The sequence below is a fragment of the Petromyzon marinus genome, chromosome 25, assembly GCF_048934315.1.
Source record: "Petromyzon marinus isolate PM22_M1 ecotype Great Lakes invasive population chromosome 25, UKy_Petmar_22M1.pri1.0, whole genome shotgun sequence".
Classification (NCBI taxonomy): domain Eukaryota; kingdom Metazoa; phylum Chordata; class Hyperoartia; order Petromyzontiformes; family Petromyzontidae; genus Petromyzon; species Petromyzon marinus.
This window is the reverse complement of record NC_133691.1, coordinates 10128946-10148354: the sequence shown is the minus strand read 5'-3', so window position 1 is coordinate 10148354 and position 19409 is coordinate 10128946. Positions and strand designations below refer to the sequence as shown.

General features: G+C 42.7%; 1 protein-coding gene, 1 long non-coding RNA gene and 2 other non-coding genes across 5 annotated transcripts; all 4 read right to left on the bottom strand.

The window, feature by feature from the left end:
- Nucleotides 1-1002: 1002 nt before the first annotated feature.
- On the bottom strand, nt 1003-6363 carry LOC116945856 (uncharacterized). 2 transcript variants are annotated; one of them, XR_004403378.2, is made up of 11 exons: nt 6274-6363; nt 4830-4976; nt 4190-4245; nt 3736-3782; nt 3257-3304; nt 3014-3067; nt 2728-2763; nt 2478-2532; nt 2108-2145; nt 1392-1466; nt 1003-1175 (listed from the first exon to the last, which is right to left on the bottom strand). It is a non-coding gene; the product is annotated as an uncharacterized LOC116945856 (long non-coding RNA). The 2 variants fall into 2 exon arrangements; XR_004403379.2 differs by lacking the exon at nt 4830-4976 and having other exon boundaries at nt 6274-6311.
- Nucleotides 1264-1334, bottom strand: LOC116946036 (small nucleolar RNA SNORD31). The gene has a single exon (XR_004403419.2). It is a non-coding gene; the product is annotated as a small nucleolar RNA SNORD31 (small nucleolar RNA).
- On the bottom strand, nt 1915-2033 carry LOC116946037 (small nucleolar RNA SNORD22). The gene has a single exon (XR_004403420.1). It is a non-coding gene; the product is annotated as a small nucleolar RNA SNORD22 (small nucleolar RNA).
- A 1981-nt stretch (nt 6364-8344) lies between the features above and the next one.
- On the bottom strand, nt 8345-13874 carry LOC116945857 (cilia- and flagella-associated protein 20). The gene is made up of 6 exons (XM_032960462.2): nt 13298-13874; nt 11932-12011; nt 10427-10538; nt 10055-10243; nt 9377-9487; nt 8345-8572 (listed from the first exon to the last, which is right to left on the bottom strand). The coding sequence occupies exons 1-6, from the start codon at nt 13379-13381 to the stop codon at nt 8567-8569; spliced, it is 582 nt and encodes a 193-aa protein (XP_032816353.1). The 5' UTR covers nt 13382-13874; the 3' UTR covers nt 8345-8566.
- Between the last annotated feature and the right edge of the window lie 5535 nt (nt 13875-19409).

The window sequence follows — 19409 nt, the reverse complement described above, 5'->3', positions numbered from 1 at the left end:
ATCGGGCAAATTATACGATAAAGTTAAAAGATGTTGACCAAATATATATGGCGACTATTGTACTTTTAATGTATACGGCCCCTTAATCTCCCCCTTTAACCAGCACCTTTGTTCCTTGTTCAAATTCTCATGTCTATCACCCATTAACCCAATTCATTCAACCCAATACCCATTTATTATCAATTTCGCTTTTACAGAGTTGACGCATGACAGATTTACTTCAACTCTCATTCATCTCCACCATTACATATGTACCGCTAATTCTTTGTAATGTGCCTTGGTTAATGTGCTAAAGTCCTTTTAGTATCCAGACATTTTTGAAAAGATGGAATTTAGCGTGGTTAAAGCATTAAAGGATTTGTAAGTTCCACTTGGTTTTTATTTTAAGTGCAAATGCACTTTAATGTAAGCTGCTTGCCATCAACCTGGCAGTTCGAGCATCGACGAGTCAAGCCAGACACGAGATACTAGGTAAAAAAATAAATCGGTCGTTGGCTTAAATTGTATCGAGTGCTGAAATTATTTAATCCCGCAAGGCTGTTGGGTTGTTTTAAACCCAGAAGCGGGATACTCCCCCCACACCATAACGCAGCAATACCAGTGAGAGCGCATGCAAAGGAACTTTCTAGATTCGTAATCGAAGTGTTAACTCGCGACGCACCACACCATTACTCAGCTCGGCAACTCGTCCCAATGACCTTATTTCCACAAGTTTGCCTTGTAGTGGTCAAGTTGCTCAGGTATTGCATACTGGGCTACGGCAAGACGCGTTGTTGATAATGGTCGTGACAAACGGCAAAGACGGTGGGGGGGAAATGCACTAAGTATGCCCATCAGATTGAATGCATAAACTTGTAAAGGCTCTTGGTCTGTACATTGAGTTGGGTTAGCAGGGGGGGGATGAATCTCCGGAGCAGAAGTCCAACTACATGCAGGGGGGCCCCGCTAATGTGTGCGAGTGATGTGCAACAATTTGACAGCAACAGCCACAAGCAAAGCTAATGGCATTAAATGTAAAAGTTTTATTGCATTTCAAATGTGAAAAACATGTTTACGCATAATTACCACCGACTGACAATTTAGAAAATCCACCAGGAATTTACACTACACAATGAAACGATGTCAACATCACGAATATCTTAACCTCTTCCTTGAGCAAACTTGACACGTGCGTTCTGCAAAAAAAAAAATCACAAGCATTATTACAGCTGCTTCAGCTGTTCGACCCTTTACAAATGGTCGGTTATATAATGAATTTAATAGACCTCGTCAGAAAGTAACCGGTCAGTCATGGTTCATCAGACTGGGGCGGTATATACCTCATCATTACAAAGGTCTAAATATCTAAAACGAAGCAAAGATTGAGCATCGAGTACAATGAGTTCACTCACTATTGTCCAAGAACTCTGTAGGAAGCGAGACTTCAGTTTCAATGCAGTCATGCATCCTCCTGGACTTGTTGAATCCTGCAGAAAGAAGCCAGTGTTTAAACAAGCGTATTAATGGAAGCCTCAAGCTCATAACAGCAGGGTGCATGTCTGTACATGAAATGCCAAGTGGAGGGCATTCAGCCGAGCGACACGAGCATCAGCTGCCCCCAACTGTGATTGTCATGCACCATTGATGCACTTAATAGAATGTCAACATTGAGCTGCACTTTGTGTTCTACTTTTTAACTTGCCCTCAATAGAGAATGTTACACCACATGCCACACTACAAATGCTGAACTGTACAGATATTTTTCATGATCACGGGAGGAATTGTACAAGTTCGATCTGGATAAAGTGTTACATCGCCTAACTCGCCATAAACTCTTAATTCAATGAGCCAAAACTACCGTGGAGCAAAGATGTTTTCTAACACAAATTCATGTTTTGGGGCCTTAAAATCAGTGCAAGCAATAGGATCGACTCCCCCCCTCAGACTGTTCAAAGAACAAGTATCCTCTTGTAGGGTTGCCAGTTGCAGTGGGTTCACCTTTTCAGGTTCTGCAGCCAGTGCAACCCCTCCGCTAAGAGTGTTCATCATAGGGGGAAGGTTCATCCCGAATGCACCACACGACAGACTAATAATTAATGAAAATATGAAGCGTAATGCAACTGCTTACCCGTGCATCTCCATTGCTTTTTGCGCCTCAAATTAGAACTGAAAAAGATAACGTCACAATTATGGAAATGAGCATATTAAATTTCCACTGCTATATGCAAGCTGCCGACAGCACATTTTTTCAGAATAGCGACGATTTTATTTTCAGAGTCCATGAGACTCAAAAATGCGTAGATTTTCATCCTCAAAACATGCTGGAGTAGCAAGATACATTACAAGGTTTAATACCCTGTTCGCACCTCCATACAATCAACATGCAATCATTTGCCATCCACTAAAGTCCTACAACACCAAGGTCAACTTTAAATCTCTCAATGCCAAAAGCCATGCCTCAATCAGACGCTACTAATAATCCGCTATTGTGCACTCACCCCCTTTCATTTCAAATGATCCGTCCATCTTCAACTTCGTCGAAGTGCATTCATTCTGCAAATGACACACTTATTATCCTACCTGCATTCAAAAGCATAAGAGCTAAGTGACACTTGTGGCCCATGTTTGATCAGTTTTGGTGACTCTGTTAATTTTATGAAACATCAGAATTCAGAAAAGGAACAATCATCATTTCAAACAAAGCCAGCAATATAACAAATATTATTTTCAGTGTTTAGTGTAACATACCTTCAAGAAACTCCATCCAATTCAGTTTCTCAACTTCTGAAACACCACAAGGCAATGTTTGTTAGATTTGCCAGCCGGTGCAAATTATTAGGCGATTCGGAACTATTTTAATCCATGGCATTGTGAATTATCAGCGTGAAAATGCTTGTGCATGCACGTGAATCTGTGTCAGAACTCCGACATGAACGTCTCATCATATATATTCAGTCGAACGAGACTTCACTTTGGTCATCATCAACAGACGAGTGAGTGAACGCAAACCTCTCCGCATCACACTATGCCTCACCTCCATTAGGTAGGTGACAGCATGGCACCTCATGAAGGGAGGCAAGGCAGCCACCTGGAATTCAGAAGGAAGTCAGTTTAGAAGTTTAATTAAAAGAACAAGCGCGATTGTAATATGAACTCCACTCAGGTCAATGCGTTGGAACACGGGTAAGGTTTGTTTTCATTACTGTCAAAGTGAGCTAGTTTGAGTCATCATTGTGGAGGCAGGACTTCAAGCAGTGATTACCAAATTTTAACTCACCATGGCCATCAGCAGTGGGCTCTCCTCTGTTCGACAAATCCAAGGGACCTGCAATGGTAGAACATCGACCTTAGACATAGCATCATGCCACAGCAAAATGTATCTTGTTACAAGTGTATTTATCCGACTTAAAATCAGGGCAGTCAAATATTACTCAACGGTGAGGTGAAGAGGTCAGATAAGTGTGTCATCACTGAGGATCAGACATATGCTTGTCTATTGTATGAATCATCATTCATCTTCACCTAACGGATAATTTTAATAGGCACCTAACTTGTCGCCCCCTCGTGGCGAAATTTGCCACGAGGTAATTTAAAAAAAACTCCCCTGAACGTTAACATAGTGCCTCTAGTGGCAGCAAGGGTCATGCGCAAGCAGACGCACACGATGCAACAGTTAAATACACGAATCAATGCACGAAAAAAACATTAACTTATAATCAGTTTCGACACGCTTACAAATTGAAAAGAACTACGTACCTTCATTCGCCAGGCGCAACGTGAAGCTCGCGAGGTTGCCGTGCAGCCTGTGTGACAAAGGCACCAAAGGTTAGTGTGAACAACTCCCCATCATGAACGTGCAAATGACACGTAGAGTGTTGCTCAGCAAAATCCTAGTCGTCTTCATGCGGATCAGGAAGAGAGAGTTCATTTATCTCATCACAGCAACAGTCACCATGCAATCAATGTCCATGGTAAAATATTTAGTCAACACCAATTACAAAGTTAATTCAAGAGGCGACGTTCCAGGCAGAAGTGTCGTGGCCGGTGTTTGGACCATTGCCGATATTTTAAGGAAGCGTAATACGTTTTGGTAACTGTGCACCACTGCCAATGCAGAATAAACACAAATAAGTTCGAGTGCATTGATCAAAACGGAAGCCATACAATGTTTAACCAAGGCAAATTAATAAAGCAGGATGAAATGTCTCACCAGGAGCCAAGGAGTCTCTGTTCGTCTCATAGTGGTGTCCATCACCAGGGTTAGCCCTGTGGAAATAGACGAAATAACCTCGTGTTAACCACAACACAGTAATTACTAATGGGGCCCTATGCCAATGAGCCTCTTCTCCAGATCAAGCTTAGATTTCATTGTTACAATGACATTAACTTTCTGAACGTGTTTCCCACTGGAATATGGATGGGTTACCCAGCTAAACGTTAGATTATTTCAGCAACCTTTTAAGGCCACCCTGCATCTATATACGACTGCAAGTGAACGTGGAATATCAAACACCGACTTAAAGTCGCCAATGTGGGCAAGCACAGCCTCCATTACTAAAGGAAACGGATTTGCCCTCGTTCTCTCATCAGTCACGTTTCTTCCACACAAGAGTTCAGAACAGGTCTGTGGATATCATCACGCGAGAGGGGCCCAGCGGTCGAGTGCAACAGTAATATTGAGACAAAGACCACATTTTAATCGAGCGTGCAATGCCCTACAGGGATGACAAACGAGTCACATTTTCCCCCTTTCAATAACAGTGCGTTAACGGCCATACAACCTATACTCGGAATCATAGTAAATGACTACAAGGTGGCTACAAAGTATCTTTGCACGAAACAACATGTACCTCTAATTAAACATCTCCGTGTTGTGCCCTCCATTCTCCACGACGGAGTAACTTCGCCCGATCGACACGTTCGGGCTTAAAATGGTCTCCAACCGCAAGTCCCTCTTGGTAATTTTTCTGCAGTGCCGAACGCTTGCGGGTTGAAGTCTGCGGCGAACACGGAAAGGGATATATGATGCATGACGCAGGGCTTTTGCATAGAGCACACTTCCCGTCCCGAATGCCTTCTCTACCACGCCCGTAACGTTTCACTCGCTACTAGCCTTTCGCGCTCAATAGTAAAAAGTCACCGTGTGCCATGTTTGATCACTACCTGGAAACACAGTAAGAGCTAACATTAATATTTCATGCAAAGGGACCGTGGCCACCCTGTAGTCTAGGCTCATCGGCAAAAAAAGCGACACGAACTCTGGCTAGCAGCCTTCAAGATTGGCTACTTGGCAGTCTTAGCATATAGCCATAATCTAATTGCGCATAAAATGCATAGATGGGAGTCATTGGATGATAATGCAATGAAAAGTGCGGAATGTTAAGACTTACTTCGAAGGTCTAGCTAGCCAATTTAATCGATAGGTTGAAGGAGTGCAAATCGACTCCGAATTAATCGTGACACATCTAATGATCTCAAAACATGCAATTCACGGCCGCATTGATGCGATCCTTTTGTAAATTATTTCCAAGTGAAAATATATTTTTCGCAAAATGTATCACGAGATAAAAGCATGCGTAAATTCCACCCCCCCCCCATCCGACATTGGGACTTTATTACACGCGCGGTTATACAATATACATTCCATTGCCAAATTAACATTGGTAAAACAGCGAGCGATGGCGATCGCACCGAGGCCTTCACCACAAACCAAAAGTCACGTGGCTACCACACGCTAGCTCAGCAAAGTGGCCCATCATTTGGACGCTTTTAAAGCACCAAACAAACTCGATGCACGTTTCTTAACGGGGCGGGAAAACCGGGAGGACTCAGAAAAAAATCCACGCGACCATAGAAACAGAGCGATGTAAACTACAAATATACAAGCCACGCGTCAGGATGGAACCCCCCCCCGCCCCCAACCTTTATACCTGGAGATGAATATAACAGCTCTTTAATAAATGACCGTGGGACTTGCTAACCTTACCCTATGGAAGCAAACGTAAAGAAACGTCGTGTTATAAAACAAGTCTGTGCAGTAATAAGAAGCAACAAACTCAAAAGCCGAATGGAGACCCGGCGCCATTAGGCTGCGGCCCACAGCGTGGCTGGTTGCGAACTGCCAGGGTTAATTCAAGGACGGCTTCTTAACACGGTCAAGCGCTAGCGACAACACACAGTTCGGTACGCAACGGTAGCAACCGATTGCTAATTAACCAGCGGCAATTAAAACAGTTCAGTTTTAAAAGTAATTCTAAAATGACTGAAGCAGAAACCCCCCTCACCCACACAAACCTCTCAAGGTGATACGCAGCAAGCAAAAGAGAGAGCGGTAGCTCCGCGCACGGTATTTATAGGCAGAGTGAGTGTCGTCGTCAAAACCGCGGCGTCCGATTGGACGGAGCCTGTGGCTTCGGGCCGATTCAAATCCCGGGAACCGAATCGAGTCACGATTTAAGTCGCCGATTCCATCTGTCAGAATCGACAATTGTATCAAATCGTAGGGGTCATAATGTTATGATTATAGGTTCGGATGTACGCGTGGTGTGTTATGTGAGCGGTCTACAGAAACGGTAAAACCGCGATAGATGCTGTACGCACCGGTGTGGCAGAAATAATCGAGTTAGGAATCGACTAGGATTGAAGTCTCTGCGGTTGAATCGTCGGGGGGGGGGGGGGCGAAGAGCGTCGCAAAGTTATGAGTGCGGTAATTAGTTTTTTGATGTTGTTGCTGCATTGGCAGTGATGCAAAAACACATACGACAAACTCAACGCATTCGCCAATATCATAATGGCCTGAATGGGAACACATACTATATATAACAGGCGACGTTTCGGGCAAGGGCCCTTTATCATCGTACACGTGGTACATTTTTTGGGGTAATGGCCTTGTCACAGCGCACGTGCTATGAAGAAGTGTTAGTGCTCGAAAGCTTGTCTATTTTTTCCTCTTTTAATGCAGCGTTATTGACGATTATGTGAGTTATGTGTTACAATATTGGCGATGTAGCAGCAGGTGACCATCTGCCACCTGGTGGCGTGGATGGTAATTACAGATATCTGAAACTCGCAATTAAAGGATATTTACTTGTGCACGAATTATGTAACCAACCCTGTTGTCCATCCATCACTGGATGCGGGCCCCCACACGCGGTGTGGGTCGTGAGTTATTTGACCATGCACTGCCGTAGAATTCCCACAACGTAGCCCTGTTTGTTCATGGTACATAGGAATGCTTATCTTGAGATCCAACGAAGTGGATAATATAATTTGGTCATCTTCTTTGGTTCTTTCGGTAAAGTCACGGAGAATGAGAATAAAACAATAAAATTCTCACGACGTTTCGTCGTTATTGTTTTATTTTATTATTTTATTCTCATTCTACGTGACTTACCGAAAGAACCAAAGAAGATGAATCATTGCAGTCACGAAAGCTTTAAATCGAAATATTATTTGGTCAGTCATTAAAAATTGCTTAAAATCAGAATGCTCTGTATACTTTTTCATCACGGGTTGCCTCGCATAAGCCCAAAATGCCAAGCAGCTAGCAACACACAGCACTATCAGAGTTGTGATAAGATTTACCACGTTTCTTAAATTGAGTTATTAATATGCAACACGTTTAAGGAATACTCTATTCGAAAGCGTGATATTTGCTAAACACTAATGCTGCTGTGCCTCTTGCAAACCACTAGATAATTTCCCAATGCCGTTTAGTTTCAAAATACTGGCTACATCACGAATATGTATAATCTAAATCTCATAACATATGGCTGCTGATATTTTTTTTATTAATTAACAATATTGTTCGAGACTAAATTTGGAATTTGTATAATCACCCAACATTATCTACCCATAGTACTGTACTTAAGTACGTCACTCGATTAAAATAGCTTAAAGGGTAAAAAGTTACCCCCTTTTAAATTGTTTTATAGGAGAAAAAAGTGTGCATTTGTGTTCATTAAACAAAAAAAGTGTAGCGTTAAATCGACAATAGTGTTTATTTCTGTAGACAAAAACGGCTAGTCAGCCATTTGTGTCGATCGGTGGAGTAACACATAAATCAGAGCACTTGTCACATTAAGCTTACAAAATACTGTGAAGTTACCATTTGATGTGTATGACAGCAGCATTCAATGTACACTAAATCAAATTGTGTGAAAATCGTCACTTTTTTAAACAGAGCTAATAAATACATTTTACTTCAGCTAAGAAAAGGAATTACTGTATTCAAGTATAAAATTCTTTATTTAATTTACGAGCGTACCATACAAATGCAAGGGATGAACACTGCCTGGTTACGTTAGTAATGAATAATTAGTAGTAATAAGGTGAAGCCTGAATGGCCGCAAGGGTGACGATGTGTGTGATGGGGTGGCAACACCGATGGGAATGATCGCAGATTCACATGTAAACAAGGTAGCGTTAGCTATGCTATATCACATTCCATTTCAAACACTGCCATCGTTAATGTATATTGCCAGCCAAGCAGTTGCTGATATGGTGTGTGGGTTCGGCGTATGTCACTTCGTTGTCTTATTCTGTTTGCTTCTTTAAGAGTTGTCCTGCTTGGGGAAGAGGGGACCCGTTACACCTGGAAGAAGAAAAATACCTGTTAAGCAGAGCTTTATAAATGGTGAAATTCTAAAAACAAGCAAAATTTTTCACGTGTTTTTTGTAAATGAACAATGGTTCGGAGTGGTAATGTACACACATATTTGCAGGGCATTTTTTTAAAACAAACATAAACGCACGACAATTATATACCTTTCGTGACTGCTAGGATCCATACTCTTTGGTTCTATTGGGTAAAGACACGTAGGTGAAAATAAATAAAATTACTCTTTGGTTCTATTGGGTAAAGTCACGTAGGTGAAAATAAATAAAATTTTACCCAATAGAACCAAAGAGTAATTATATATTCTTTTTAATGTTCATAATAATGTCCTTTCTGTCTCCAGACCGCTTTTCAGGATCTTGCAATGGATAAAAAAAATAGTTGAATGTAATGTAGCATTCTATGTAGGGTATAACAACCAAATGGCTAAGTAGATGCAGCAACAGCTTAAAGGGTGGCCATCAGGTGAGTTGATGTTCGTCAATTTTCATCGGACTTATGGACTTGCGATTATATATATTTATTTCACTGACTCATCATCACACGTTGTATGAAACTGTTTGAAAGGAATGCTACTGACGCAAAACTACATTTACTTGTGAACCTGTCTGAGTGGACATTTATATGTTATGGGTTGGGCGGGAACAACACAGCATACGGTGTCCACCGATAATGAAAACAGTAATTGCGTGTAATTACCAGTCTGCATAACAATTGTGTTGTGGGTGTGTCGGCATAACGGTACTGTGTAAAAGGGCACATGGGTAACTGCAGTAACACCTTTGTTTTGTTCTGCACGGGCAAGTAGAGTTTAAACTCTGCCGGGAGCTCGTCTTCTGAGTAGAGGCGGTCCGAGAAGTAGACTCTCCGAACGCGGCAGTTGGCGTGAATCTTCCCAGACACAAAAAAACCCCGCAAACTTAGTACAATGATAGGACAAACTCACATGATATTTGCTGTACAAAGGCGACTGTAATAAATGTATATGTATTTTTTGTTTGTTTATAAAAAAATGTTATTGGACACTGTGGAATCAATAATGGTAACAATGCACACCTATACACCCATCCACCCTTCCTTAGCCTCCCTACCTAGTAATTTGATTAATTTCATGGTCATAATTGGACTGATGAATCGATTGTTTTTAAAATCACATTTTTCTTGTAGAAGTTATATTTTCTGTTTTGCATATTTTGTCTTATATTTTTTATTTGTTACATTATACTAAGAGTAGAATTTGTATTCATTTTAATGGATTCTTCCATGCATAATTTGACACGAGTGTAAAAATAGGTTTTAATCGTTGAATCAATTAACCATTACACACCCTCTCAGCTGCTACAAACCTATGAGCGGTAATATTCACAATGAAAGGCATCATTCTCAGGGATGATTTTCCCATGCAGTGCAGCTTTCCACTGTGAACGTGGTGGAGGGAGTTGTCGGGGGGGTAGGTACCTGCACGCGCAGTGTCTCGATGTAGTTGGTTCCGTATGCTCGGCGTGTGAAGTCCGAGAGGTTGAACTGAATCTGGTTCCAGCCATCATCGAGGCGCATGGGCATGGTGCAGATGAAGGGCTTCACGCGCGTTGTGCTCTGGTAGTTGCTGGCTCGGAATCGCCGGCGCACGTTTTTGTCATCCAGAACCTGTCCCAGGTGAGAGGTCAATTGCGACGGTTGGAGAGGATTTACTGGTTTGTGATGATAAACATTTAATAAATTACATTTTAGAAAAATAAAATTTGTTAATGTATGAACACTTGAATTTTAATTTTCAACATAACAGGAAAACAATAATTATTTTATAATTGAGTGGTTTTTTTTAATTACCTGCACTTCGAAGGTGAAATACTTCTTTAGATTTTTGATGATCATAACTAGAAAGGGAAGCTTAATGCCCAGGGTTTTCTTCGGATCAGCAGGGCACGTGATGTACGTGGTACTGCAGTCAGACAAAGGGATGACATGTATATCACTACATAAAGCCACACACACCTCTGATTATCACGGTTGGCTACGTATGGTGCGAAAGAAGTTCAACATACTGTACTTAAAACTAAAAGATAACACACTTCACCTTAATAGTAGGCACAATATAAAAAATAATGCCTTTTTGGTCAGGGAGGGTTTACTGAGTACATTTTTCAGGAGGAGTCTACATTTAGATGTTGGTTAATTTCAGAAACGAATGTTTAGCTTTGTGGGGGAGGAAACTGAAGCGCCCAAAAAAAAACCTCTCGCATGCGAAGGTGATAACACGAGGGGAATAACACACAAAAATCCAGACAGTATAACTTGAGCATTATACTGTAACTATACTATGAGTGTTATACTGTACAATATCCTGCCCACCTCATGTGTGTGGTCCTTATTAATACATTTTTCTTGACATCTTTTTTGTCATTTATGTACAACCAAATCAGCTATCAACCAGTGTCCCCAGAAAAACCTATATTATGGACAACCAATGTACACAAGTGTGTAATATTTCATTTCTCAGTTCTTGTAAAATGCATTGCAGCCCTTTGTTTTTAGTAAAGTGAAATCCAGCAGTTATTTAGTTTAAAATGTAAATATGATGAAGTAGTCAGGTGACTAAGAGGTCAGAGTATTCAGCTGACATTGCTGCGGTCCTGGGTTCAAATCCAGGCAACCGCCTGTAATTAAACTAGGTTTTCAAGTGCAGTTTAGTTTGTGGTCGTAGCCAGGCAACCAGCCACACAAAAAAATTACAAAAAACATTTCATTAAATGTGTTTCTTTACATTTGCCTAATAATCATCTCTTGAGAATTTAAAAAATATATATATTGACTGTAACTTGAAAAAACATTGCTTTCTATGCCAGGGTGGGTAGGATAGCACTGCCCTCTACTGTGTACACCAGAAGTTACTTGAAAGGATCCTTTGCCAAAGTTTAATGACATCTGATTGTGGGTCACTCTCTAAGACAGAGGATGTTAATGCTCTGCGAAGCATCCAAATGGAATCTTCATTTCATGAGAGGGTGCAGATAGCACAGTGGAAATAAAATTGGGGGGGGGGGGAAACCCAATTGGTGTTTGTTTTGATTTAAAGCTTTCGTGACTGCAGTAATTCATATTCTTAGCTCTTTTGGTAAAGTCACTTTGAAGGGAAACAATAAAATAATAAAATATATATAAAACAATAAAAATTCTCACGACGTTTCGACCATAACACAAACGGTCATCACACCTGATGATGAATTTTTATTGTTATATATATTTTATTATTTTGTTTCCCTTCAACGTGACTTTACCGAAAGAGCTAAGATATGTTGTTGTTTTTTTTTAAAATCTGCACTTGTGATGGTTACCTGACGTTGGTTCCCTCCACCTCCAGCACCAGCGACTGGATGTCGTTGTCTGTGATGCGCTTGATGTGCCCGTTCCGCACCTGCTCGTACAAACACACCAATCACCATCACAGCCAACAGTCACTAATTGCACCATGCTTTGCTTTCACAAAAAGGACTGAGAACCCACAGCTGAAACTGCCAGATTTGAGCTCCACAGTGTATTTTTTTAAATCTAAAGCAAAAAGACGAAAACTGAAGTTACGTCTTCTGCTATAAAAAAAGGTTTGTAATGAGCTTTTTCAAATAATAATTGTTTATTAAAGTAACGATTGGAAAACTGAATGCACAGCAAAAAATATCACACCTTCATGAGAAAAACTTATCCAGCTTAAGGTCAGTAGCTGGTTTCATTAAATCCCTGAAAGGCAATTTTCCACGAGTGTAGGTGCAATTATTAAAAAGGAAAACCACTTTAAGGTGCTTTATGCAATCAGCAACGGCGTGTATTTACTAATCCTTATTTTGAGGCAATTTAGGAGGCATGCTGACTGTAATTGCATAATCCCACTTCGATGGTCTCCACCTTCACCAACTTGCGCTGACCAATGTGGTGAAGTATGGTCAAATAACCCCCCCACACCAAGCAGACAGCATGGGAGACCATCCAGCAGTGGACTGACAAAATATCTGTAAATAGGCAACATACATCATTTGTATTTGTGCAAAAGGAGTAATTTCTACAGTACACGACTCCTAATTAGAAATCAATTATTCTTATAAACCTCACAGAAACGGTGATTAGGAGGCCTTATGGCAAACCAAGGACCACTTCCATAATCATGATCCTTCTATTCATACACAGCTTATGCAATGCAACGTATACAGGGCAATGCTGTATATGAAAACCACGTAACATTTCACGTTCCCCCTTGTCTGTGTTCCCTCCTCGCACCTGAGATGTTAATTGTTCTCACACTGTAGCAGTGCCACAATCTAATCATGTTGCAATCTCAAGACGCACAGAATCATGCGCATGGCACCTTTGATACGTACACCCTTCTTCACCTTAGCAACGACAGCTTGCTATTAAGAGCAACCCACGTGGAAGACAGCGGAGGCAACTTGACGACATTGAGAAGGGAGTGATGGAGGAGGCAGTATCACGGGGAATGACAAACAGCAGCGACAGATGGTAATGCAGAACGACGCCGCATATCCGATACTTGCATATCCGACTCGTCTGGGTGCGGTGTAGGCGAACATGTGTCGGTTTGATGAGAAGTTGTCCTTTTTATGATCGCCAATAGTGTAGGGCTGGTGATTGGAAGTAATCGTGGAGAGAAGAATTAATAATTGTTATGATGATGATATTGTTGTTTCTCACCTTCTTGTCCCATATCTGAAGGGGCTTGCTGCCGATGCTGTACAGGATGGATAGGAATCCGCTCTGGAAGGTGTTTTTAAACATCGTCGACTCGAATGCTGTAACTGCAAGTTGCTTATTCGCGATAGTTATATTTTCAACAGCGTTTTGTTTTGTGTTTAAAAAAAAAACCCCACAAAATTTGGATTTAAGTGACTTGGAAAGACGCCGCTCCGATCTCTCTTCCGCTGCCACTGCCGCGGGCCTCGTTCGGCCGCCTCTGCGTGGAGCCCGGGTCCCCCGTCACCCCTAGCAACCAAGATCCCTCCGCAGCGGACAAACCCCAAGGCGAGCTCGGACGCCTCTCCACAATCCCCGCTCCGATTCCCTCAATCGACGCTCGCCTTTTTGCCAAACGAGCGCGGGACGAGTTTGCCGCGCGCCCCCCTCCCCTGAGGTCTTGGCTCCCCACCGGCACGCGATGCGACGGTAGCGTTAAACCCGTCCGGTAGCGTTAAAACGGCCGTTGCCTGGGAACTTGGGCGCGCTCGCTCACTCGCTCGCTCGCTCGCGTCTTGCTGCTGCTGCTGCTCCCGCCGCTGCGGAGGTTTGTGCACGCGGAGAGGCCGAGCGGTGTGGGGTGGGGAGGGCGCCGCGGGGGTGGTGGTGAAGCGGCCGCCAGCGAGCGCCCCCGCGCGTGTGTTTACCCCCTCGGGCTCGCGCGCGTTGCCATGGCGAGGGCTGGACGGCGCGATCTCATTGGTCGAAGACTCGCCCTCCCCCGCACCGCCGTTGCCCTAATAAGGCGAGGCGGCGCGGGACGTCGAATTTGGCGCCAAAACGACGGGCAAGAGGGAGCGACCCCCGCGTGTTGTGGAAACGCGGGAAAGCGGCGTGGTCACCAGGCGCAGTGCTACCTGGCAGAGCGGTGCGAGCGGGCAGGAGGAGGAGGAGGCACTTGACATTGTGTTTATGAACACTGTGGTAACCGCCCCGGCCCCCCCACCCCTGGACAAAGACACGAAGCTTGTATTCAGGTTTCCATTGGGACCGTCTGAATTGAAATAATTGGGCCGTTACACACAATATTGCTGGTACGTAACTGGCTGTGTGTGTGTTTATGATAAAAAGAATTAACGGCTTGAGTAGATTGTTTTTTTCCTTCCATCTCCACTTGTAAAAAAAACACAATAATTGATTTAGTCGTGAAAATTTGATTGATATATTTCAAAGTAATTATAAATTACACTTCTGATTTATTTAAATACGAACCATAAAGTACTCTAGAAAATTATAAAAAAAACAGCTTTGCATTGTATTTTGAACTTCTTGTGCCACCCTCCGTTGCCAACCGTGATAATCCGAGGTGCGCAACTTATATCTCGGTTGAATTGTCCGGTTTGTCGGCCTATTGTCACGTCTCTGTAAAGTCATCTGTATCATCTCGTTTGTACCAATTTGTACCGTCATCAAGTATCTTCGTTTGTTCCGTCTTGCTATGCCCATTCGTCTAAATAAAGTACGTTTACGTTCTTGATTTTGAAGCTTTGGTGACCGCAGGAATCCAAACTCTTTTGGGTTCTTTTGGTAAAGTCACGGAGGTAGAAAAATAAATGAAATAAAACAAAAAGTAATAAATACATCGCCACGTTTCGATCGCAAGACGAAGCGATTCGTCCTCTGGCGGGGAAAATAATAATCCAGCAGCGGAACAGCTTTTACCGCCTGATCGAAACGTCGTGATACATACATTTTTCTTCTTTGGTTCTTTCGGTAAAGTCACGTAGAATGAGAATAAAATAACACAATAAAATTCTCACGACGTTTCGGCCACAACGCAAGCGGCCGCTTGCGAAACGTCGTGAGAATTTTATTGTTTTATTTTATTATTTTATTCTCATTCTACGTGACTTTACCGAAAGAACCAAAGAAGATGAATCCTTGCAGTCACGAAAGCTTCAAATCGAAATTTACATTTTTATATAGGGAAACAATAAAAATATTGTTCTACGTGACTTTTCCGAAAGAACCAAGAATATGAATCCCTGCATTCACGAAAGCTTTAAATCAAAATACATTTTTTTGTCTGTTTTATTTAATTTATTTTTCTACCTACGTGACTTTACCGAAAGAACCCAAAAGTATGTTTACGTTTTGCAAGCGTTTAATATCGACTCCTGCACCCGGTATATTAGATAAGCACAAAGGCATCATCATTTAATGTTGTTGCACGTTACTGTTGAATCCGTATATTGCGCAACATCCTGTGTTAAACACTGCGGCTTCGTCGACTTCGTTTTGCAACACAGTTACACGCTAAGCAATTCATTCTACTCGAGGGACAATTTCCTCCCCACCTCGCATGGCAGGGCCATCTCGCCGCCTTTGACACGAAAGTTCACTTTTGCAGACCATTTCCAGAACTAGGGCGATATAGACGGATAACAACGGGATTGTCATTTACCCTGATAAAGGCAGATTAATCACGGTTTCTTTTATCGATACAGCCCGTATCAGGCAAAAAACCACACACACACACCCGTATTGAACAAGTCCTTTGCGTTACCATGACACCCGTTCAGCCAATCAGAGCACACCGCAGCCGGTGCAACAGCAACACATTTCAAAACCGGTTTCGAACATTGTCACAAGTCGCAGACCCGAACACAACTCTTTAACTTCCCTTCGGCTTAAAACGACGACATATTCGTTTTACACGCAGAGCATGATCGCACGCAACATTTGCGGTCAATTGTCGGCAGCAGGCATTAAAAGCCAGTGCGCACACTCCGTTATCGCCGTTCCGGTGAACTTTTCAAAAGGTATATATTGTACTCCTTGTTCATTGTGCACAGTATTCGTATCGCAGGGGTTTTGCTTGCAATAAACTTTGGCAAGTGGCTATCTTAAATAAAATTAACTGAAATGAAGGCTCGCTGTGACTGATAAGGTAAAACTGGTCAAACGTAGGTACGCAGAAACATGTTTTATTGTGAAATGTGGGTTTCAAACATTGGACAAAAATGTTATCCAGGTAAAATGGCCTAAAAAAATCAAACTACGCGTGAAAGAAAACCCACCATGCTCGAAATTAAGACAAAAATAAGGAATTGCGTTGGCAGTGATGCGCAGGCACAACACAAAACGTACCACATTCGTCATTAACACTGCCCTATAACAGGCTAACGTGTCGGGCAACAGCCCTTCTTCAGAGAAGACGGCAAAGCGAATGACTTAGTTAATTTCCTACCCGCTGATTACCCAGCACAGGAAAACACAAAACATCTCTTTAGAAATTTCAATCCTTTGATCCGGGCAACACCGCAAGTTGCCAGGACGCACGGTGGCCGCGCATTTGAAATGCAGCAACGGCTATGGCAACGCGACACCCAACGAGTGCACAATGGGGGGCAAAGCTTTATCACGTTTATTAAAGAACAGCGTTTACACCCCGGACCGTCTCCTCTCGTCAAACATCCACGCACACACACGCACACAGTCGCTGTTAAGGCGCAGCCTGCACGGGGGAGGGGAGGGGGACACAGACAGCACCAAGTGGGCACATTGCAGGGCGGCGTCAACATTCAAATCAAGTCAGACCTTCGCAACAGTTGTTATTACTACTGCACTAAGAATTTCTTCTCTTCTTTTTTCAGTATTACAAAATGTGTGTACTGTATTGTAAGCAGCCACTGCGACGAACGTGGGCGCACCGCCGACCATTCTCTGCGGCCGTGCGGATATCGACTTCCCATTTCCAAAAAAAATACTGAATTAACAGGATTCGAGTGGAGGCCCCATTTCGATGTCTTCAAGGTCCTCGTTATTTATCAAGATATCAGGAGCCGCCCCCTCTTCCCACCCCCCCCCCCCTCAAACAAAAAACACTAAAACGCGTGCATGTTCAACGACAAAACCTATTATGAGGACTCGTGGCCAGACGTTTTTGCGGTGGTCAGCACTGGGTAAGAGATGTTTGGCAATTCTCGTGACCAAAGCACCTTGTGTTCGTCAATAAATGTCATCCATTGTACCGTTTGGGTGCCTATGTTCTGAAAATGTTCGGTGTCAACTGGTGGCGAACTTTGGGGCAACTCGGGTTATGCCTGCATGGGCCGTTCTTTGGGAGCAACACATAAGCAAGCCGAACTGAACAGGCATGTCTGAGCACCAGGTTGGCCGCGAAGGCTGCCTCTGCACTCCCGCCACTGTTACCCAGTTTGACCATCAAAATGGTAGACGCTTCACGCATAGCATGGCCCAAGGTGGAGTTGGTGGCAAGAAAAGCTCCCATCGACTAAGCACTGCAAACACCGCTCTGCCTTGCACGCTGCAACGCATTAGTATGGGGGGGGGGGGGGGTGTTTAAGAGTGGCGCCACGCACCCGCACCCAACAGAAAATAGTAAGTGGTAAAGGACTTGCATTTTCGGTACGGAACTCGAGATACAATACGCACCGTGTACTTTTACACTATTTGGTCAGAATTGCTTAGTCGCGGTCACATGTGCAAATCACACAAGCGCTGTTTTACCAGTGTTCTCTCTTTTTAATGTGGTTCTTAAACATTTGGCGATCCCCTCCGGTCAATGCACGGGCGACAGGGAAATTCGAGGCGATGTTTGCAGCAGCAGCAGAACGTGAACGGTACAGATTCAAAAATAACAGTACTGTAATTTATATAGAAAAGAATCGAAATGTGACCGCTGGCCACTCCGATATTCCACACCCTGCCAGCCAGTGGAAGCAAACGGTGTACGCTACCACTACTCAACAGCACAAACGCATTTTCAGCCAAAGACCGGCAAGGTAACACACACAGCAGAGGGCCAGACCTATTTTCAGCAGATGCTTCCATAAACAGTTTGACAAGTTGATTGATCCCCGTTTTTTTACGTTTCATTCTCATTTAGTTTTCACCAAGTAGGCTGTTGTTGCAATAACCCATCCACAAAACTATGTGAACAGGTCATACTATGGCTATGGCGGTCTGCCCCAAGGTAGACCTTGATGCGTTTTAAGTTATTTTTACTGGCATTAAACCTTTCCAATACATAAACAGCACAGCACAGATCACAACAGGAGGGCCTTTTCTTCCCACGACAATCTAATTTCCACATTGATCAAGGTCCATTTCAGCCTGCTGCACATCGAGTAAGAGCGAATGAAGGAGTCTTTCAAAGGGACATTGACTTGCATGTCCGCTTGTACAATTGTCGATGTAACAAAATAAAAAATAATCCAATAAATAAACATCAGCGTTCGCAGGTTTCCAGCAGTTGGGAGGACATTCCATTCCATATGGAATCATTCATGTACACAACATAATTAGAAAAAATGATTTCCTTTAATGTAAATATTAGGTTTCACCCTTTTTAAAATTAAGCAATGTTCTCAAAGCATTATTTCCACAAGTTGGACGAATTGATATCCACATTTTTCAAGTGCTCTTTCTGAGTATGATATCTATTAATTCTGGAGTAAGGCTATTGCTAAGCACAATTAACCGTAAAATTAGTACTTAAGCATTTAAAAACTGGTTTAAGTTGACATCATAATAGCCCAAAGGCCAATATCAAAATAAATTATCACCTCAGCACTTGCACAGCCTAGCATGTTCTTTGCTTTTGCGAAATCGCCATTAATTTCTCATGATGCCTTTTGCACAGGAATGCAAAGCTTCCTTTCCGTACCCTATGTCATTACCACACACATCCTGGACTGCAGTACTGCTAGTTTTAAAAAGCCATGAAAAACGGAAATGTTAAGCACCAAAATGCAGAAAACTTTTTCTTATTGTAGTCACAAAAGATGCTACATGAATGCATACTTTTTCCTTGAAAATACGGGATAAAATAAATTTGGGGGAAAGAAAAAGGCCCCTAAATAAGGGATTTCAAACACTGGAAAAAAACAACCTCACTGCCTTTAAACACGTGCTTTAGTAAGGGAACTCCTTCCCGCCTTATGCATGTTTGAATAATCTTGGGCTCCTCTCAAAGAACAGTCAGAAATCATTTGGTGAACATGGAAAGGGTACAAAATTGTACGGCTCCACCTTTATGTCCAAATGGCAACGCTGGATGCAGGTCAAATCTACAGAAAACTGCCCAACCTTGATTAGATGCCTTTTC